Source organism: Hippocampus zosterae, chromosome 7 (assembly GCF_025434085.1).
Source record: "Hippocampus zosterae strain Florida chromosome 7, ASM2543408v3, whole genome shotgun sequence".
In the NCBI taxonomy this organism is placed as follows: Eukaryota; Metazoa; Chordata; class Actinopteri; order Syngnathiformes; family Syngnathidae; genus Hippocampus; species Hippocampus zosterae.
Window position 1 is genome coordinate 21397069 of NC_067457.1, and position 22883 is coordinate 21419951.

Sequence of the window (22883 nt, forward strand, 5' to 3'; positions counted from 1 at the left end):
GGCCGATAGAGGGGGGGGGGGGATGAGGTGTCGTAATTACTGCCGTGTACCCAGACAGAGCTGGCTAGACTGACCGTGATTAACCTTTAAGGGTTACTGGGCCATGGGAGGAGAATAATTACATTTCCCCCATTGCCCCCCCCCCCCCCCCCTCGTGTTAGTGCTATTCCGAGACAACAGAGACGTGAGGTGAGGCTTGTCGTGGCGGTTTGTGACACAACTCGCGGACGGACTGAACGGCATTTGGATCCCACAAACAAAATCCGCCCCCCCAAAAAATATTTACTGATTAACAAAAGCGCACCGACCAAGTATAAACGTAAATCGCTGGTCACAAGGGGTCGGGGGGCATAAACAAAAAGCGTCGGCAAAGGCAAGGGAATAGCAAATCCGGGAATATCAACGAAATGACGAGTCCAATTACACAAAATAAAAACAAAAGCAAGATGAAAAGACAAAATAATAGCAATACTTAACAAGCGAGCAAAAACGTCAATGACGAGTTCGAAAGGTCTCGAAAACAACACTTGAGCACGAGCAGCAAACACGGTCAATAATTAGACTGCTCATTTGGCAATAAGTCAGTCCTTAAATCCACGGCCGACATGAAAACATTGGCAGCAGGTGTGCACGCTGGAGGGAAAACCCTCTTCTGCCACCTGCTGGAGACACACAAGAACAGAATTGTGGCCGTTTAAGATGCTAGAATCATCTCAGACGGGCTAAACAAACTCGGAACAACATCAAATGTTCGAACAATATTGATGCCCTTTTTGTTTCACCTCCAAAGTAAATATTAGCTCACTGGGGTAAAATATGAAAGATGACCGTTACAGTTCACATGATCCAAAGTATTTTGTTCATTCCAAATATAACCGTTGTCATTTCCTGACATGAATGTTGCATTTACAACTTTTTCTTTTTTTTTTCCCCCGACAACTATACAATGCAGTCAGGAAATGAAAAGATAGCGCCATCATAATAAAACCCATTTCATCAAAGCAAAAACACCGTGTGTGACAAAAACAAAACAAAACATTGTAATAATCCAGATCGATAGGTGACAAAGCAATAAACCTGCGTCTCATGAGAAAACATGATACACTTTCTGTCTGGCCAATTCTGTCCCCCCACCACCACCTCTCACAAGTCTGATTTTCGCAGATTGAACCCACGAGCTGTGCAGTTCATATTAAGCTTGTATCTATCAAAACAAAGAGCGATATTCTTTCACCTGAGACAAGATGTCAAGGGGAAATGGAAGTGAGTTATTGATTTACATCAGACAGGTCGGAGACAAAAGAAAATGAGATCGGTTATTGTGTGTTTAAAAAAAAATAAAGTGTGTTCAAAGCCCTTTAACGGCGCCACTCATTTAAGCGAAATGTAAAGATGGCAATTTGGTGAAGTGCTGCGTTTCTTGGGGGGCGGGAAAAAAATGTAATCCAATTTTCAAATGTTTCTGCATTCAATTTCATGCTCGGCACCACGACGGCGTTTGCAATCCAGTCCGTGCTAATAAATCTGCCATTAACCGGCTTGCGGAATCATCACTCTCGAAAGGCTATTTGAATTCCGCAGCTGACGTGCTTTTCACAATTGGCCCCCCTAATCGCCGCGTGTAGACACGGCCGGAGCTGTTGACGCTTCATTTACGCCAACAAAGACTCATTAAGAGTGACGCGAGATAAATGTGAAATAAATCGCACGCAGATTCCTTCTAATATTCCCGAATACGATCGGTCACCGCCACCTACCAAACGCCAAATCACTTCCAAAGAAACGTCAAACATTGGACCCGAACGTGATAATCCATCGAGAAATTAATTTCACGTGTTATTTCCACATTTAACCGCAAGAGGGTGCTGTAGGCCTATTTTGACACTTTCCACGTTGGCGGAAACTGATGAAAAGCAACTGATGATAACTGACAGCGATTTGGACAATGGCGATTTGGTAAACTTGTTGGCACGTTCTTTATTCGAAGAACTCTTAAATTTTTTACGTGCGACATACCAGTCACGTACTCGGTTTGTTGTTTATGCGTCATGTGACGTTAGCATATTGTACACTTATTCGGCCTGTTGTTCTGTTTTATTTTAATTTTACATCACCTTTCAAGATGACATGTCTGTTCTTGGTGTTGAATTTTATCAAATACACCCCCCCCCCCCCAAAAAAAATGTGACTTATACTCCGGTGCAACTTGTTTTTTTTCATTTTCTTTCTTTATTATGCATTTTATGCCTGGCGCGACTTGTAGTCCGGAAAATACGGCAATTTGAATTTCATCTGGCGCACACGCGCATGACTTCTGCTGAATGCTCACGTCATCAAGTGGCTTCCCGACGTGTCTTCCTTATCATCGCTTACAGATTCGGCGGGAATGGACGACGGAAACGTAATGAGGCCAAATCATCAAAGTCGGGCAGGAATTAGAATTTCTATTCTTTGCAAACTCCAAATACTCAAAGTCTTTCCCTGAAGTGGATTACGCCGTATATTTTTCCTGCGAAGACTTTGGCGAACAGACTCAAGGCGCTCAGCGTGACTTCTCTTCCTTCCTCTGGGCTTTTTTTCCTCGCCAATCTGACGACTTGCGCCAGTGTGCGACCAACCGAGAGTTCTCATTAGCCCGACTCTCCCTTTAGGACGGTCGCCTCTATGAAAGCCCTTCAGCCCGATGGCTCCCTTGACTTCATCCACCCTCACTCTACTCTCCGCCCTCCCCTCCCTCTTTTTCTTCCTTGCTTATTCTTCCCGCGAGGGAAGGTCAGATGAATTCTTTTTCATCATTTCCTGCCGGTGAGATTCCTTTTGCAGAGACTTTTCACAATGGCTCCGTGCCCGAAAGATGTGATCGTGAATACCTTTGACAAAGTGCTCTGCTGTCTCCATTTAGATATAAATGTGCCGTCTTTTTATTTCATAAATCTGCAAATTGCTCCCCTGCATCGATGTCATAGTTTGACATAAAAATAATGACAGCCACTCCGCTTTCAATCCTAAACAGGCTTATGCATGCAGAGATAACGCTTCTTACCGAAATCGTCACGATCATATTTTCTCGGAAGTGATCATGGCGGTCGTACAGATGTCCTTCATTCGGCGCAAACATCTTTTTCTGAACAACGGGGACCAGATGGAAAAACATGACGAGAAACAAAGAAAAAAGTATCCCTTTTATTCACTATGCATAATAATGCCCCCCACCCACCCCACACATCTCACCCACCTTATCTGTACTATGTCTGAAAGTTAAAATTTCTTTGCCGTGCAATAAAGACACATCAGCCCAAACCACCGAGGGCCTCCAATTATAGACTCGAGTCCCGTCACACATTCACGCAGCACCGTGTTTTCGTTTCATCGAACAAAAGGCGCAGACAAGTAATGTCAAGTTTCGACAAATCACGTGAACAATTATTTTCGCCGCACCTGCCGTATCCTTTACTTCCAATACTCTCAAGGACGCTGGCGATGAACGCAATGCGTAAATCCATTCATGGAGCCGAAGCTAAATAACACTGTTGAAGTCAAATGCGCAGGAACAAAAGACAAAAACATTTGATGACGCGCACCGGCGGAGTGTCGAGAAAAAAAATTGCTTTCTGGAATTTCCTAATGCGGTTGACACACGGTAAAATGCTCAGGAAATTAAGAGTCAAGCACTCGGGTCGAAACGACTCTGAGCGGCCGCAGAAGAAGTCGCTGGCTACGGTTTCATACTCATGAAGCAATCTTCATTCAGTTATCGTGAAACGGGATCGCATTAAAAGCTCCAGAGTCGGTTGCCTGGCACCGTGGACTGGTTCCACTCAGTCTGATGCAGTCTTTCACTTTCCCGGCCAACGCCGGACATCCAGGAGCCGAGACGGCATGGAGAGAGAGAGAGAGAGAGAGCCCATTTCTGAGTGCACGCCCTCGGCTTCCGAGCGCTTGCGCGTGATCTTACAAATCTGGATCGATAGGCCGAAGCGCACTTAGTGTACCGGTCATCCCCTCATAAAAAAGCCTGCGCGATGGCTTCGGATTGACTGGCTTTCCATGTCATGGCGAGTCGAGGAAAATTGCACCAAAGGAGATTGTGCTTATGAGGCCTGTTCTACCAATCCAGAAAAAATAAGTAAAAATAATACCAAAATATGAGAATATGCTTACTTGAATACTTAAAAAACCCCAAAGTTAAGATACTGTATTTTCCACACTATACGGTGCACGTCAAAGCAATTTTCTCAAAAGCTGACGGTGCGCCTCATAGTCCGATGCGCCTTATGTATGGATCGATATTCTGATTTCTTGGACATAGTATTTTAAATATTCAGTAAAGCGCTTTGTTACAGATGCAGCCGTTGTGAAAGCTCTATATAAATAACATTGTATTGTATTGTATTGTATTCCCTTTAGCGTAGCTCTATCTAGTGGATGCATAACGCAACCACAGCCACTATCGTGACTTCTATTCTATGCGCCTTATAATGCGGTGCGCCCCATTTATGAAAACGGTTTTGAAATGGGCCATTCATTCAAGGTGCGTCTTATAAGACGCAACTGCTTATAGTACGCAAAATACTGTCTATGTTCCTCTGGATGGGTTATAACTGGGGAAAGTTAATTCCTTGTGTGTTTTTTTGCATACTTAGCCAATCAATCTGATTCGGAGTCACTTTTTATTTCGCTTAATTTTAACGCACCCATTAAATTTGATTTCCATCCATCCATTATCTGAATGGCGTATCCTCAGAAGGCTCGTGGGTGTGCTGGAGCCTGTGTAATAAGGAGTTCCCTAAATGCGAGCTTTTGGAATTACACCCCGAACTCTGGCAGATCGTGATTTTGACTTGCCGGCGGGCAGCTCAAAGACAGAAAAAAAATAATTAAAAATCTGTTGCATTCAATAAACAAAATCCTATTTCTGTAATCCTGGCATATCATAATGACAGAACTTTTCTCGGAGCTGGCAGTGCACAGTGAAGGGCACTCTGGCTGAACTCCAAGGATTTGATATGAGAATGTATCAGTTTGGACTGGCACTGCGCATATTATTAAGGGTTTACGAATATAAAATTCGTCAGTCTGGATTTTTGTTTGTTACATGATCAATATTATCGTCAATATTCTGCTTAAATGGCTACTAAATAGAGTACACGCGAGCATGAGCGGTGGCCATAAAAAGAATCCTCGCTCCGATTTCAGTCCCCTCCGAGCGTATTGTACTCTGCAACACAAAGGAGTGCCCTGCAAAAACTAGCCAAGGTTAGCTTCTTTGAATACCGTGTTGCGCAATGACAACGTACGTATTCTTGTTGCTGTTTAAATGACCCGAGGAGCATTTTTCCACAACCGGTCCATCCGTGTCTATATCTGTATGTCCTCCATGTTCTGCGTCTGATAGCGGGCAGCGATCCCTTTTGCCCACACCACCCCGCCCGAGCAGTGGCTGCGCTTCAGGGACATTCCTTGTGTCATTATATCTTTTGATTATCCTCCAGTCTGACCTCGGGGTGGCCTGGCCCTGCAAACTACGCCAGCAGCCACCGAGTGCTGATACAGGTAATGAGGGACGCCTCACCTTTGCTACCGCGGGATAAATCCTTGCTACGATGTTTTACTCAGTTTAGACCCGTAGCTGCTGCACTCCTGTAAATTAGAAAACCGAAAATAAAGTTCAAAACTAATGCACCTATGTCCCTCGTGCTGCTGCGTTTGCGGGCAAGCATGCCAATGCGAAATGGCGCAGTGAATTAATGAAAGTGAGTCGCGCTTGTAGCGCGCGGAAGGTGTGCCATCACTCATGGGGGAAATTGGTTAAGTGCAGTTTCACTTGCGGAATTACTCTTCATGAATCTATCCTGACATCAGCAGTTAAGATCACACCGTAGGGAAGAATGCCAAACTGGTTGTCAGGCATCCTACGTGACTGAAGAGACACTCGCGTTATTAAGAGTGCAGTGGTACCTCTATTTACGAAATTAATTGCTTCTGGAAGAAATTTGTAAGTCGAGACGCGTTTTCCATGTAAATGCCCTAATCCGTTCCAAGCCCCCCCAAAATCCAGACATAAATGTTTTCTAAAGCATTAAAAATGCGACCAAATATGTCGCAAATACATGTTACAATTAGATTATTGCACAATGAATGAGAGTTGTCCATAATGTAAAAAAAAAAAAAAAACAGAATAAAAATGGTTATTTAACTTGTCTTTTTTTGGCCTTCTTTAGTTCATGTTCTCTCTCAGAAGAGGTTTTTGCCTGGTGTTTTGTCAAGAACTGATCCAAGGGCGTTTGCTTTTGTCGGCTTTGAACAATCTTTTGCGAATGTCCAAGGCAAACATCAGCGTAGTGAGCAATCACCCGACTGGTAATCACTTTTTCTGAGCGATTCACATTTACGTAAAACTAGAGAACGCCTCATGGCCCAAGAGGCGAATGACGAGGATGCTGCATAGACACATTTCTATTCATTCATCTACACACATAGACAATACAGTAGAGGTCCCGCTTAGCCAATGAGAAGCCAGGATGATGCAGGGTAATAGCCAATGGCAGAGCAGCTACAAGTATGTTGCGTTCAGGAAAGTCAGAGCCGCGAGTAGCAGCCCACGCTGTATTTTTACCTTTCGTATTTCAAAATTTATTTTCGTAACGAGGCAATACTTTCCTGTATAGGCGTTTCGTAAGTCGAAAATTTCATAAAAAGAGACGTTCGTAAGTCGAGGTACCACTGTACAACTTTAACCCTTTCATGAACCCTCTAACCCGATAACATGATTAGCTGTCCACTGTCGTAACCTCTGTCCCTCAAAGGGTTAAAATCACAATCTGACAAAGAGACTCTTGATAACGGTGAACGAGGAATCCTTGACAGAAGAAAGTAAACCTCTTATGACCGCTGAATGTACACATCCGGTAATTATAGGGATGGGGAAAGACTTTAAGTGGATCAGGAGCATCCCTTTCATTTGAATCGCTCTTTCCGTCCCCGTGTTTCGCCGTTGAGTGTCGCGGAAGTGACTCATAACGGATGCCGTTCGGATGCAAATAAACTCAAATAACAACTACGCGAGCGCATTCTTGTACTTTAATCTTTCCACATTTTGCCTGCCGTCCTCTCCTGTCATCTTTGCGTCTACCGTTTTTGGGGTGTTGAATTATATCAGTGTTAGTGTGGTTAAGTGATGTCAATGCAAAAAATAAATAAATAAATAAACGGGTCCAAAATATTCTCTAAATGACACAATTATTCTGCTCTGGCAGTCATTTACTACCCCGGCACGTCGACGCCACGCTACATTGCACACTCAGGTCGTATGACAGCGAATCCACCCACCAGCTATTTATAAGCGCCATATTAGTCTTCATTATGCACCCTTCATCACATCAGTCAGATAAGATTGGAACTCTTCTTGGTGTATCTAATTACCCCCCTCAGGGCCAGGAAAAAAAAAAAAAAACAACAACAACATTTGTTAGTGTTTTATTTTATTGGCCAATTACCGCAAGGAGGCGGATGAAGTTCACCTTTTGGAGTGCCTTTGACTTTGACGAGCATGGAGCAGATTGCCATCTAACCCGGTCCCTCGCTCCCGTCTGATCTTTTACGAGTTATCTTTTTATATACATTTTTATATATATATATATATATATATATATATATATATATATAACAATTTTAGTTTATTTGTATATTTTTATTTATATTTTCATGTAATTGCAATCTATGGAGCACCGTCGTACGCTTTACAGTGCATTATTTTTATGCGCAAGATGTGTCGATGTCTTAAGCCGATACGCCAAAATAAATGACGGGTCCCTTGAAGTAAAAAAAAAAGATCATAAATAACTAATTATAAATGCGTCATGCAAAAAAAAAAACTAAAAAAAACTAAACTTATAATGATAGGCGCCCACCCTAAAAAGTGAAATCCATAAATTCAATATGTGAATTGTACGCGTCATTAATCACGTGACACTCAAGCCGAGTTGACCTTTTCGAATGTAAATTCTGAACGATAGTTGATCCAGATGAGCGTAAATCAAAGAATTCAAGGCATCCGAATCGGTCGCCCTCGTCGGGCCACTTTTTTGTTTTGATCACCGGCGCGTTCAACGGAGTGAGCCGCAGCGGTGTCAAAAGCAAAGCGAGTAAGTGTCGTTCTCCAAAGAGTGCACGGGCACGGCCAACCGTGAATTCATTGATGGGGGAGACTTCAATTTAACGACACTCACATCTGACAGACGGCGACCTCGCTCTCCGCCGTGTTTTACATCAGCGCTGCTATTCTGGGCCACTTCAAGCAGACCGTCCGAATTCCATCTTGTCGCTGACTTAATATTCCCTCCTCCTTGCGTGCTGTCATCACGAGGGGCGGGGGGGGGGTTGGGGGGGGGGGCTGGAGATGTTGCGTCTCCAACAGCTGATGGAAAAGCGCAGACGGTGTAATTAAGCGACTGGACCGAGGAACTGACGATGATACTCTCAGTCATAATTTTCCAGGTTATTAAAAGGTGAGACTGAGACAAAGGTTTATTGTTATTCAAAATTAAAATCTGCCGCCTCGGTCTAAATGCTTTATTTAACGACCGGAGTGGGATAGGATATTATCATTGACCGGCTTTACGCTGCCAAGTCAATCTGCCAAAGAGTAGCGGCTAATGGCGATCCCCTTTGAGAAGGATTGTGTTAACATTAATGTCCGAATGTGTGGTTCTGCTTTTCGGTAAATCCATCCCTTAAAAAATGGGAGAATGATATTTGTGGTCTTGCCCACAGCCCAAAAGGTGTGACAGTAAGAATAAGACACGGGGAGGGCGACTGAGAAGACTGAAAGACTTTTTCCTTTATTTTTTTTTAACACTCTTCCAAACTCTGGGGAAATCTAACCCAGCAATATCCAAACAGATTCTGCGGCCCTGCCACCACAGCCCCACACAATTACAATTGCGTGACAAAGATATTGAGCGGTGGTGTCCCCTCGCTTTTTCGACATATGTGTTGTGGTGTCCCCAACCCGAGCCTCGGTTTTATTTATTTATTTATTTATTTTTAAATTTTTTTAAATGGAAAAAGCACCAAATGTGTATTCACTCCGATTGGTTGAAAAGATCCACGCTGAGAGCCTCCCATGAGGCGTAATATATATTGCCTCCCACTTGGCAGTCTTGATAGAAGTCAGAGAAAAAAAAAAAACATATTTTCACTCATGGTTAGTTAAGTGCAGCGTTAATATTACCACATTTTGAGCCAAAATGATTTTTTTTTTCTCTTCACATTTCTTCAAACCACCATCCATCTTCCGCTTTTCATCCCGGAGTGGTTCCACTTCACTCTTAAATCACAACCATTCACACTCCCATCCACAATGTCAATGCGTAAACCCGCGTTTGACTTCCACATACATCAGGGGATGAACCGTGACCACTATCAGTGACTTCAAGCCAAAGATACTAATGCGGAAGTAGTCAAGCATAAGGTCCTGGAAGTGACGCACACAAAAAAAAAATACAAAGTCCAAATGGTAGAATCTCAGGGAAATGAAACAGAAGGCCTGATTGACGAAAAGTTTGTGATAGCTCGCGCTATTACTTCTAAAAATCCCCCCCCCCCACCCCCCCATCCCCTGCCTACTCTCATAACTCCCATCAGCAAGCTCCAACCATCCCGAATGGACAAGCCTACAGAGAGGTTTCTTTATCGCAATCCCACTAGTTTTCCTCTGGCCTCAAAGGAACTCGGTCAGCATGCGTGGAAGCGAAGCTCTTGTTAACCCCCATTACCCTCTGCAACTGTACGGGAGGATTAGCAGAATACAAAGAGCCTCCGCCCCACCCCACCCCACCCCCACCCCTTCCTCCCCCGTCTTCAACGCTACACCTATCTCTGTAATAGATGCTGACGATGAAGCCGCTGGAAAAGAAGGACTGCGGGCGAGGCAGGTGTTGACTGCATGCTAAGCGGTGTCCTGCTGTCGCTCGTTCATGTTGGGAAGCCAAAGGAAGGTTCCAAATATTAGCGCCTCTTGGTACCATGTGACCTTGGCGTGTCCAATTTCACTTCACGGCTGTGGAACAAGGCAAATGAAAGCTCATTGATGAGTGATAGCTCTGTTTTACGACATGAGTGGGATTAAAAAAAAAAATAATACTAATATATATATATATATATATATATATATATATATATATATATAGCTGAAGATAATTGAATAAACGCGCCAATGCAGAATATTACAGACGTGAATTCAATAGCCAGTAAATATTTTTTAATACAGTATGTGTATGTACAGAATAATTTTATTCAAAAAGGCTGACACTCATTAAATGGTTTAGAACAGGGGTATCAAACTCATTTTTGTCATCGGCCACTGAGAAGTTACATTTTCCCTCGGCGGGCCGTTACGAGAGTGAGACAGAATAAATGTTTAATCATCTCTTCCCGCACAACGAATTGATGGATTCATAGTTTTGAAATCACTCAACTATTTGTTAAATTAGGTTTAGAGGTTCTTTTTTTTTGCCAGACAATGCTCTTTTGGGGGGGGGGGGGCGTGGGGTGGGAGCTTTTCTTCAACTCTTACCTGGCTGACAGTTTCGGCTGTCACTTCAGCCATCATCGGAGCCGTCACTGCTTCCTTGCGACGCGTCTTCAAAACGGCGGTTTGTTGTTTGTTCCATTATTGTTGAAGTGAGTGTAACAAAAAGATCTCGTCATTTACTTCACATGACAATTTGACATTTGAGTACAGATTTTAGCGAGGATCATGCAAGTTAACATGCATGATTTTCTGTTGCGGGCCACTTCAAATGATGTGGTGGGCCAGATCTGGCCCACGAGCCTTGTGTTTGACACCTTGCGGCAGTTGACTAATACGCACACATGATGCAGCAATGGGTCTCCAGCAAAAAAAAAAAAATGACTTGGAGCAGGCTCAATTTTTATTTCATTATCCATCGTGTGTAAGGAATCCCTTTGCCGTGCCTTCACACTTAAGAGACTTAAACAGTGATTAGCGCATCGCTGGCAGCCTTAACCCAGTTTCAACAAGCGCTCGCAGAGACGCACTAACTATTCAATTGCTGTCCAATACGTGACTTTCCGGTTACCTCTACCCTCCTGAACTCCAGATTTTCCACTTTTTTTTTTCAATGCTCCAATACATCCCCTGTCTTAAATTGTCTATACGAATTCCACCTCTAATAGGGCGGACCACAATTATGCGCCATCTTTGTGTGTGTGTGTGTGTGTGTGCATCTCGTCATTCACTCTCCAAGCCGGAGGCTGTCCGTCATTACTACGCGAGGCCCGGGGTGCCGCAGATAAGTGTCGCAGGAGCCCCTCTGTACTTTTGCAGGCTCGTGTTTCAATTAAGGGGAAGTGGCCCCTGGGAAGGGAAGCGGCGGCCGCGCGCGGTGCTTGCAGGCAAACTCGATTCCTTGAAACGGATCGAACGGGTCCACGCTATATAACGCGACTGACAGTGCTCGGCCTGATGGAAAATTAGGGGAAAGAGGCGCACGGTTGCAAGCGCCAGTCGGCGTATCTGCACCCGTGCCGTGGCAACAACAGCGACGCTTGTCTTGCTCGTATTGCGAGTCATTTTGTACCTTTTTAAGTCATTGTGTTGACCGCCCACATTTCGAAAAAATGCACCGCCTAGTGGAGACATCATAATGTATGCGTCATTTACTGTTTTCTCATTTGAGAAGGAGTCTAAATAAAGTTGCGGTGACGTGACAAATGGCAGCAGGGGGCTTGTGGCAAGAGGCGCAAACACCATCATTAGGTCGGCCGCCTGTTGTGACTTTAAAGGTGATGAGTAGCCGACGATAAAAACGCGAGACGGGTTTGACTTGCACGCGGCGAGAGATTTCACGTCAAAACGAACGGAACAGCCACGGCCGGTCATACAGCAAATGTTTTTGTTCACTCTTTACATGAGACGAGGTAGTTAAAGTCAATTTGGATCAAGTCAGCGCTTTCGCGCTCTGGTGTGTGATGAACGGTGCTAATTTCTTCAATTCTCCTGCAAGCACAGCAGCTTTTTGATGATGTAAACACCTTAGTTGATCACGGCCGCTTTCAAATCGCCTGAAGTGGCTGCTTGGGTAATTAAGAGATGGTGCCGAGGGCTTACGATCGCGTGTTCGCATTTTACCACTTCTTACTGACACAGAAAAACTAAAAGATGAAAAATAAAAATATATTCCCGGCAAAATTTGAACCGGAGAAATCTTCTGACATAGTTTTGGCAATTTGGGGGGGTTTGTCCGTTTTGGCACTGTTTCGGTCTTATGTTGGATCTGCCGTTCAGGTGCACTCGTTAAAGACGTCAAATCAACCGGCGCAATTCGTAATAAATTCATCTACCTGTGGGTAGTCCAGTGGTTAGCACGTCGGCTTCACAGTGCAGAGGTACCGGGTTCGATTCCAGCTCTGGCCTCCCTGTGTGGAGTTTGCATGTTCTCCCCGGGCCTGCGCGGGTTTTCTCCGGGTGCTCCGGTTTCCTCCCACATTCCAAAAACATGCGTGGCAGGCTGATTGGACGCTCTAAATTGTCCCTAGGTGTGAGTGTGAGCGTGGTTGGTTGTTCGTCTCTGTGTGCCCTGCGATTGGCTGGCAACCGATTCAGGGTGTCCCCCGCCTGCTGCCCCAAGACAGCTGGGATAGGCTCCAGCACCCCCTGCGACCCTCGTGAGGATCAAGCGGCTCGGAAGATGAATGAATGAATGAATAGTAGATCAGCTCCCACGTCTTGTTTTTGTGTACAATCAAGTTTTCATCCATTTTGCTTGCAACGAACTTTTTTTGTTAAATCAGGCCCAGGGTGTTGATTAGCCTTGGCAGGCTCGCGAGCAAATCAACGCCGGATCCGAATGCTGATTTTTGGCTGCGAAGGAACTGGCTCGTCCCCAAAGTCGTGCGGCGTAATTGTTCAAACGCAGCCAGCCGCGCTCTCAACAGAATGCGAAAAATGACAAACTTTCAAAAGCGTCTCAGCGCGTTCTTTCTGAAGCCGACAACGGCATATTCTCCTGCTCGAATGGCGGCTCATCCCTCCCCAAAAAAAAAAAAAAAACAACGGACAATGCCCATTCGCCGTCCTTTTCAATTCCTCTTGTCTTCCCTCCGCTTTTTGTTCCCGTTTTTGTTGGCCATTGTTAGCTGCCGTCTCTTCATCTCCTATGCGCCGAAGCCCCGCATTCAGCCATCCATCACGCGAGCGCAGTCGCAAGTCAAACAAGGAAAGATAAAAGAGCCGAGCGCCCGGAATTCTGATGTGTCCGTCGGCTGCGTCGCAATGCGCTCGCGATGGCCGTCGGTTTGATCGCCGGCGGTTTAGTCGCCCGAGAGCCAGCGGGCGGCAGCGATCCGCGAAGACAAATTCATTTTCTCCTCTGTTTGGTAATGAACAATAAAACGCCTTGCTTTTTATGGCGGCGAATTTAGCACGCGATTGTTTTTACCCGTGTCTGCGAGCACAAAAGGTCAAGTAGATTTTGTTTTAAGTGCCTTGCGCTCAATCAGCCAGACGAGTGAGTTACCTAAAGAAGCATTCAGACACTTTGCTATATTATTTATTTTTTATTTTTTATTTTTTCCTAGACCAGGGGTCGGCAACCCAAAATGTTGAAAAAGCAATATAGGATAAAAAAACAAATGTCTGGAACCGCAAAAAAAAAAAAAAAAGCCTACTAGAAACGCATGCCGTATTTATGTAGGAGACTGGACTGTCTCAGAATTGTTTGTTATTCATATTCCTTTGTTGCGTGTTCACAAACGCCCCCACAGAATTTATTTTGTCATTTCCTCGCTTGATTTTTTTGTTTTGTTTTGGTGCATTATTTTCGCTTTTCTTGGTGTCATTGAAGTGATCACTAATTTACGTTTTTCTGAGGCAGTCTTTGAACGCCTCTCGAGTCGAACGAGAAGAGAGAAGGCACGGCGTGGGTCGCAAAGGTGTTTGTGTTTGTCCAGACTGTTTAAAGGAAAAATAAAGTGTACGTTTTAAAAAAAAACAACACCACGGGTCTCCTTTTTCGGAGCTGCGACATGTATCAATATCTACTATCAAAATCTATTTCCACTTTCAAACATTTTTTATAAAGCTCCAGGGAGCCACTAGATGTCGCTAAAGAGCCGCACGCGGCTCCGGAGCCACTTGTTGCCGACCCCCGTTCTAGATCGTGCCCGTATCGTCACCGAAAATAAATTCTGCTTTCGTCTTGTTCCTTGATTTATTTCGATGCTTTTCTACTGGCTTTCGCTTTCACTCAAACCATCTGTCTACTCAACCAAGTCCAAATATTTGTCCATTGTCTTGTTTTCAAATGCTTTGTATTCCACCCACTGTGGCCGATCTCTCTATCTCTAATAATCTTTTTTCGGCACTCGTCTCTGTATAGTTCCTTTTTTTTTTTCCTGATGTTGTCATCTCCGCGAAGCTCGGGCGTTATCTTTATCCTCCTTCTCTTACATACACTTTGTATCATCACGCAATCCGAAGTCATGAGGAGGTTTTATTCTGTTCTCTGGAAACAGGCGCTTTTTGGATCTGTTAACAGAATCGTGTCATACATCCGCAGATGTAAAGTTCCATCCTCGTGTAATTCCTTCAGCGTGCTGAACAACCCGGCGGATATGAGCTTTCAGTAATATGTCCGTTTCGGTGTATTTATTCTGTGTTAAGTAGGTGAAACTTGGTGACGGGTTTATTTGTGGGTCCTGCTCGCAGGGCTCTTGGGCAATTAGTCATTTGTACAAACGTTGCCGGTCTTCGCTTTCACTTCCCGAAATGACTCTTCCCGGTTCCGCATTGCGTTTTGTTGCATGTGTATTGACGTGATGCACTATTGGGCGTAAACGTGTCACATGGAGGAAAGTTGGAATTGATGTAACGGTGCAGGTTCTGTTCTGGGGAAGCGGAGAGAGAGACACCCAAAATATATATCGATATTCGTCTCAAGGAGCAAGACAAAATTAATATTCTCAAAAGAGCAACATGGCAAAGGCGAAACAGAACCGTGACAGGTTCGCTGGAACGTCTGGAGCAGAACGAAGTTCCTCGAGGAAAAAAAAAAAAGCCAGACGTTGATTAGCTCAGATTTTTTTTTTTAAAGCACATCATAAAAACATGAAACTATCAAAATGTCACCGCAAAAAAATATAAAAATCCAGTAATTGCCTGATTTATAAAACACTCCTCAGTTACTCACATAAATAAGTTGTCTGCTTGGTTATGAAATGCCCTCTTCTTTTTTTTTTTTTTTTATCATGGTCTGTGTACTTTGCACATGAAGATCTCCGCAAAGCATCTCCAAATGGATCTTTAAAACGCCACCCGTGATTGGCTGCAGTGAGGCGGATTAACTAATTGATTTGCCGTTGCAAACCCAGCGGTTGGGTAATCTCAACACACGCGGACGTATAAAGCCCACCGTGTCCACGGACACGGCGCCCCATTTCAGCCTGATGTGGGGCAGCGGCGACACTTAATGAACGTGTATCGTATTCACAGCAATCCCTCGAGTCTCTTCCCAAATCCGCAGGTGGGTGGGGGGAGTGATTAATATTCATCACATATCTCCCCCACCACACCCCCCGCCAGGTGCCCTCTTCTGTACTCGCCGGGACCTGCGCACCCTGACAGTAACACTACATACATTTACACACCGTCGGCTTGGTACGACGCATACTTAAGGGCGCTGAGGTTAAGGTGTCTTCGCTCAAGGGCGAGGCGATGGAACGGCGGCCCGGCTTGATCCCCGTGGGGAAAGCGGGAGCCTCGTCGCATATTCAGAGCTCCAGCTGGTTAATGTACATTTAACGCCACAGAGTCAGCGGGGGTGGGAGGGGGGAGGGGGGGGGGGGGAGCACGCAGCACATACAGAATACACAATCAATCACTAGTGAGTTACTGTGAAGCTGTGTGGATGGGAGCGACCGGATCAGCATTTTTAGACTGTACTGTATACACGCGTAAATCATTTTATCAAATGTAATAAAAACAAATTTTTAAAAGAAAAAAAATTCCACAAATTATTTTAAATGGAGCACCGGTGTCAAAGTCGAGGAGCGGGGGCCAGATCTGGCCCGCCGCATCATTTTATGTGGCCCGCCCCCAAAATTTCAGCTTCCATGATCCTTGCTAAAGTCTGTACCGAAATGTCAAATTGTGATTTTAAAAAAACAACAACAACAACAACAACAACAACAACAAAACTGTCCGTTTGCTCACTATTTTTATTTTATTTTTTGCTTTTTAATCACAACAGAGCGATGGATGCAGCAGCCTGTCACCAATAGGTGCTTCCAACTTTTTTTCTTGGTCGCACGAATGTTAGTTGCAGCAACGTTTTTTTTTTGGAGCGCATAGCATTCGCGGAGATGCCAACCTATAGAAATTCAAATTTAATTAAGGGCAGGATCCCAAACATTTAGTGCCACTTGCCATTCTCGTGTAAAGACATTTTCAAGGACATAAAATAAAGACAAATTATTTTAAAACGATACAATGGCAATCACATTTTGGTTTAGGAGGAATGTCCAGCATATTCAAGCGGTTTTCGTACCCTGCATGATTTCTGCTGCTGGATTAAATGTATGCTCCATATTTTGGCCACAATATCGCCTTAGAGAAAGAGGGAGAGAGAAAAAAGGACAACTTTGCCATAGCACCTCAAGAACTAACACTTAAATGCGTCTTCACAAGCGCTTGCACAGATGCACTTGCCCACTCATGAAAAAAAAAAAGACTCACTGTCACACTCCCAAACACTTTAACAAGTACGACCAGCTTGATATGCACCGGCGGCACAAATTGTCGGCTTCATATCTTATTTAATCACCAGACAAGCACATTAGTTTAGACTCCCCGAATCCCAGAGACACTCGAGGCAAATTAACGTCTTTCCAAAAGTTTTAAATCGAGCAAAAATTACGTTTTTCTTTTCATCATGACTACGTTTGTCCCAAGGAGCACGCCTTGATTTCAATTCACCTTCATTTATCGGGATCATTTACTCCGCGTCTTTGCAATTGGGATTTGGAAGGGTTTTATCGTGTTGCGAAATACTTTTCCTGCATGAAATATTGACAAAATAATATGTGCGTTTTTTGAACCTTTGATAAGTGCAATAAGATCCCTAAAAGCTTTACCCGAGTTGTCAGTATGCCTACGAAGGGTTCCGGTGCAACGCTCTCCTTCTGTTTAAAATCGTTATGTATACAAAATAAATGTACTGACCTTCAAACCTGCACAGACATTAAAAAAAAAAATGTTCTTGTTCCAGGTTAAATTTAATGACTGTGCCAATCCTAAAAGCTATTAAAAGGCACCGTGAAGTCTACCATCAATAATTTAGAAGTAGCTCATAAATCAATTACCGTCACATCGATTTTTTAAATAATTTGAAAGTGTGAATAGGAAAAAAAAAACAATTAAATAGCACGCAGCGCCGCCTCTTCACCGTAGAAAATCTGATTTGCCGTAGGAGGGCAGAAATGGGAGCGGGACCAATGAAGTTATGGCTGCCGCCAAAGGAAACAGTTGAGAGGTTTATCTGAATCACCGCGCCCTGTGAGGTCATCAGGGGCCATCGGTGTCGCGACCTTTGGAAGCCGACGCAAGTGAGACAAAAGCGGAAAGTGAAAAGATGAGTTTGAATTTCTCTGCTCCCGTTGTCGACTCATCACTTTTCTGCCGAAAATGGGACTCGCCAAGACCGATGATCCCCTTTTTAACCTCGAAGCTCTTCCTTCCTTCCTTCCTTCAAACCGCGAGCCGAGCCTTCTCGTCTTGTCGCTTTCAAGTCCTTCTCATCGCATTGCGTTTAAGTGTGAGGATCTTTGAGCGTGCACCGTTCAAATCTTTTCCTTTTAAGGGTGCTCAAAAGACACTCGACAGATGTATCCCAAGGGCAAAATGGAGATCGTTCTTGTAACACATTTTTTTCCCCCCCTTGTGAATTTTACATTGGCCTAAAAGCTGCTCCTTGGAAAAAAAGATTCACGTGGACCTGTTCTGACCACCTGACCTTTAAACCCACTAATCTAATCCCCCCAACCTCATGGCAGCAACGTTGACGTGGCAGAGATCAATGTCCTCCTTGCTCCGTTTTAAGTGAGTGTCTGGAACAACAATTGTATTTATTTTATTCTTTATTTCTTGTTTTTAAATCATCAAACAGGCCCAAAATGTGTCTACAATGCAGGCGTTAGTGTTTTTTACATGCGACAATCTCCGAGAATTTAAATATCCCACGTCATCCAATTCGAATCTTCATTTCAAGCGAGTTGACATCAATCCATCGACCGCTTCGGATCAGGAAAATGAAACCGTGTCGGACGGTCCCGGCTTTTCCGCAATCTCGTCAAAGTTACCGACGACTATCTGAGAAGGCGCGGATCTGATTTTTGCGAGGGGAAGAGTGCAAATGTACGTCTAACGTATATGTAGCCGCACTCTCGGGGAACACATGAGCAGGGAGGCGGAGTCAAAAACTAAATAAATTATCGCGAAGCTATTTTTAAGCAGAAGTGTAAATGCGGTAATCCGGAGAGCTGGAGCCGCAAAGAGCCAACAAGACGGAACAGAAGCCGCTTGGGGAATAAAGCTGTCGTTGTGCGAGTCTCTCTCTCTCTCTCTCTCGCACTCTCTCCATCATCTCGTCCTCTTTTTATTTCCATCCCTCTTTTTTTTCTCTCCCTTTTTTCATATGGTAAAAGCCTCTGTTTTGCTTTCCGAGTATTTTCCTTATCCCTGAGCCCTCTTTGGGGACTATACTGACTCTGTTGTGCTAAACAATAACAGATCTTTCAAGAAGTCCCGCAAGGGGAAAATATGGTTTTGGTGCAAAAAACAAAAACAAAAAAAAAAACTTTTTTTTTTAAATCAGGAGGGTCGTTGTGGTGTACGCAAACAAAAATACGAAATTTGTAAAAAAAAAAAAAAAAAAAAGTTGGTCATATAGAGCACAACCTGCTATTTGAACAAGGGTGTGTATAATGTATATATATATATGTATATATATATATATCTCCACAGAAATCCACAGATTAATATTATCCACAGAAATTAATTAATCAATTAATTTCCGCAAATTCCAGTCGAACAGTTTTCAAATTTTCAAGTGTCCGGTGTGGTCATAAAGTGTAAACAAATGTAACCCTTCAATGCACCCTGTAACCCGATAACCTGATAAGCTGTCCCTCAAAAGGTTCAGCAGTTTTTTTTCTTCCCTTAAATCAAATATCCACTTAGCTGATTTGCAAGGCCTGTTTTAGAGTCATACTTTTTTTTTTTTTTTGCATTCGCAGCAGTTGCAGCCAACTAAATCTGTAACGAAGAATAAAACAATCACCCAATTTTTTTTACTTTTTTTTTTTTTAAAGCACAAACATCAGCGCACATGCCTCACAATATACCAGCCGTCTTTTAAAATGTTCCAGTTTTTGGCTCCCGTTAAGCCCCCGGAGGACACGTCGGCACTGTCAGGAGAGCGATACTACAAAATCGCACTGCCCAGTTAAGAAACTGTACCGAGCTGTGTGTGCGCGCGCCGCTCCCCTGCTGCGCAACAATCCAAGAAAGTCCACGACGAATGTATTTATGATAGCGGGCTTCGGATTTATTCAGCAGATGACAGTGATTATGTATAACAACAGAGTCATTAACACTTGACTGTAAAATAATAATAAATAAAAGCGAAATGACGATGTGCCCCTTTTTTTTTTCTTTCTTCCTGGGTCGCTGTGTAAGGTAGCGGTTGTGAAATTGTCAGCTTATATTGATTGGTCAGCATTTACAGCAGTAATCTCTCATAATATATCCCGGCGTTCGTTTAGAGACTGAAATTGCAGCCTATCCTTGATACTGATGTGCAAAAAAAACTTGTGTGAGGAAGAGTTGGAGAGAGAGAGAGAGAGAGAGAGAGAGAGAGAGAGAGAGAATGCAAGCAAAATTAAGATTCACATCACACTACTTACTGTTTGGAGAACAGTGTAATTGTGTGGCCTCTTCACTCTGCGGCTGACAAAGCAAACTTTCCTTGAAATGAAGCTGTAGACAAGAAAGGCCCCAGGCAGTTTTCCCAGTGCGGCCTTTTCAATTGCGCAACCTACTCTGTTCGGCAAAGCACAACGCGGAACCGCGAAAACGAGTTTTTCTGTTTCGAGCCCCAAATGAAACCGTAGTTTGGTCATAGAAAATTCAAGTGAGGCGTTAAATATCATTTGTCGCTCGCTTCTTCATACTGCTGTGTTCATCATGACAGTATTGTCATATGTCATATGATTTGTATGTAGGACAAAGAATATATGTTTGTAGGTATAGTTATATTGTCTGTCTACATGTGCTGCACCACCGTTTGTATTCAACTATTTGTCGCGCCGAAAATTAGGCTATGGATGCTAATCATCGGCATAGTTTGTTACGCAATATGTTGTTCTCTTTGTTTGATGTTTAGTTTGACCTCAACTGGGACTCGCTTCAAACAGCTTTTGGTCTGTTTTTTTGTTTTTTTTTTAAATAAATTGCAAATATTGCCAGTCAGTCGCCACTCGAGGGCAACCGGGTGGACTCAAACTCCCGAGTTTTCCATTCTGTAGACCTTGAAGTCCACACTTTGGGACAGTATCGTCACGAGAATGACTGGCACACGCCTGTTTGTCGTCATTGCACGCACCGACTTGAGTTTTCAAGCGCCTTTGCGCCGCGCCGCTCTCACCGTGGCGCCCGCAACCACAAAGACGCTCTCCGCATTGATTTACGATGTGCCATTTTCTAATTACGTCCGCGTGCTTTTCATTCGCTCTTTCTCTCTCTTTTCATCCCGTTTCTCTTATCTCGCCGCTCTCACTTCCCAAGTTTTCTAATTCCATCCCCGTGATCCGTTTTTATGCTTCACTGTGCCCATGCTTATTATCTCAAGCCCCTTATATATATATATATATATATATATATATATATATATATATATATATATATATATTGGCCTTTTTTATCTCAAATATAAAATTTCCTCTCTCATCGATGTCACTTTCTCAGTTTTACTTTCGCCAATCTCGTTGTCGACACCGTTTTTTTCATTTTTTTTCAGAAAATGTAATTTCCCAGAGTTTCAACAAAACCCTTTACTTGTGTGTGTGTGTGTGTTTTTTTTCTCTGATGCAGGCTCCCTGGAATGCGCCCCATCTTCACCATAAACCGACGGCGCATCGACAGAGGTACGCAAATGACCACCGCCGTGGCAACCTCAAACCAGACCACCTGTTTGTGATTCCCGGACCTCTTTGTGGACTTTGTGCAGCTCTTGTGTCGATTCATCCGTGGCGAGTTTGGAAACGATCTCATTCTTCTTGAAACCCCCCCCCCACCCCCCCACTCCCCCTCAACGACTTCAAACGTGATATTTTCCTTCCAAACCAAACAACCGCGCCGGCATTCTGGAATCTGACCAACAGTTCCTAATTCAATCCAACAAATATCACCAGGTACTTCTAAAAAAAAAAAATCGACATTCACAACTCAATGAGAGCTATAATTATTCCTAGAAACAAAAAAAAAAGTAATTTTTCAGCAAGGTTGCGTCTCTCGCGAGCGCACGGTACTTTATATATTGTCGCTGGCCGTAATTCATCCCCGAAAGGCGATTTTTGCTCTTACAGTAACACTTTCAAGCCACTTCTTAAAACTGTCACTCAAACTTCACGGTAGCACTTGAAGGTTTTATGTTTCTCCCCGTGGGAAGGCTGGTCCTAATCCAACTTAGGGCTTTTGTGAAGTGTCAAGACAATTACCGCTCATAAATCCTCCATTCGTCGTCTAATTCTATCCTAATAACCGCGAAAAAGGGAGACGCACTTTGCACACCCTCGTCCGTGTGTCCTGCTCCCTCGATCTGTGCGTCCGGTAGACGTGTCAATAGTATGACAAATGTCCCATGCACATCTTGCACTATTTCTTTTCTGCACTGCATTTAAATGAATGATTTTGGGGGGGAAGAAGGACCATGAGAAGGAATCCCCGTCCAAGTTAGTAAACAACTTTGACAAATAACTAAGTGTTCTGACGAGGAGACAAAAAAAAATTTTTTTAAAAAGACATCGCTGACATTTTTTTTCCTTGCCACATCTGCATATGGCTTTTATTTCTTGTTTTGTCAGCTTCTCTCTCTCTCAAACTATTTTTAGGTGAGCTATATCGAAGATGGCAGGGATGGGGGAAACGAGCTGCATTGAAATGTCAGTTTTGTTAAAAAAAAAAAAAAAAATCTGTTCTGTCGACGCGAATGACGGCCAATCACTGTTATCTTCTCGACTAACCCTCCAAGCACACGTCTGTCATGAAACCAAACAGCTCTGTCTTGTCTGTGCGTGCGTGGACATGTAGCCGACGGTGTAACAACTTCTAAGTAGCAATCGCAAATATTGATGTACTGGAATGATGTTTACATTAAAAAAAAAAAAAAAGCTGACAGCAAACCAAGCCTGTGTTAACATTTGCTGCCCGTGAGAGCGATTGAAATTGAACGGGATTTCATTTGCGGACAGGTCGCCTCTGTGTCCGCTCATTCAATGTTGGGATATAGCAGCTGCGGACTAATACAACAAACGGCCGCTCGTTGATGGAACAATATTGATTAAACCTCGAGGATTACAGAAGCCTCAAGGTACGTGCCGATGCGTGTTTCCGTTACGCCGCGGCCGATGGATTTTGGTTTGGGCCCAAAAAATGGCAATTCACTCACTTTGAGATGACTTCATCAATTTGTGCAAATAGGCTAAGATGGGCGGCTCAATGAAGGATATCATACAGGGGGTGGGCGAGGGGGGGGGGGGGTGAAAAGACAAGAAAATGATGCTAAGAAATCACGCAGCATCTTATT

General features: G+C 43.8%; 1 protein-coding gene and 1 long non-coding RNA gene across 8 annotated transcripts in view; one reads left to right on the forward strand and one right to left on the reverse strand.

The window, feature by feature from the left end:
- Positions 1-22883, forward strand: part of samd12 (sterile alpha motif domain containing 12) — a 60004-nt gene that overhangs the window by 19102 nt on the left and 18019 nt on the right. For 2 of the 7 annotated variants that reach the window (XR_007963336.1, XR_007963337.1), the window contains exons 5-6: positions 21170-21222; positions 22549-22667. Coding sequence is in view for 4 of the 7 variants with exons in the window: in XM_052071565.1 (XP_051927525.1) it covers positions 21170-21201 (32 nt within the window). In the remaining 3 variants the exon portion in view is untranslated. Of the gene's footprint in view, positions 1-21169; positions 21224-22188; positions 22506-22548; positions 22669-22883 lie in introns of those variants that run through there. The other 5 variants (XM_052071566.1, XM_052071562.1, XM_052071565.1 and 2 more) reach the window with 4 other exon arrangements.
- On the reverse strand, positions 8827-20189 carry LOC127604484 (uncharacterized). The gene is made up of 3 exons (XR_007963338.1): positions 19984-20189; positions 10577-10642; positions 8827-10060 (listed from the first exon to the last, which is right to left on the reverse strand). It is a non-coding gene; the product is annotated as an uncharacterized LOC127604484 (long non-coding RNA).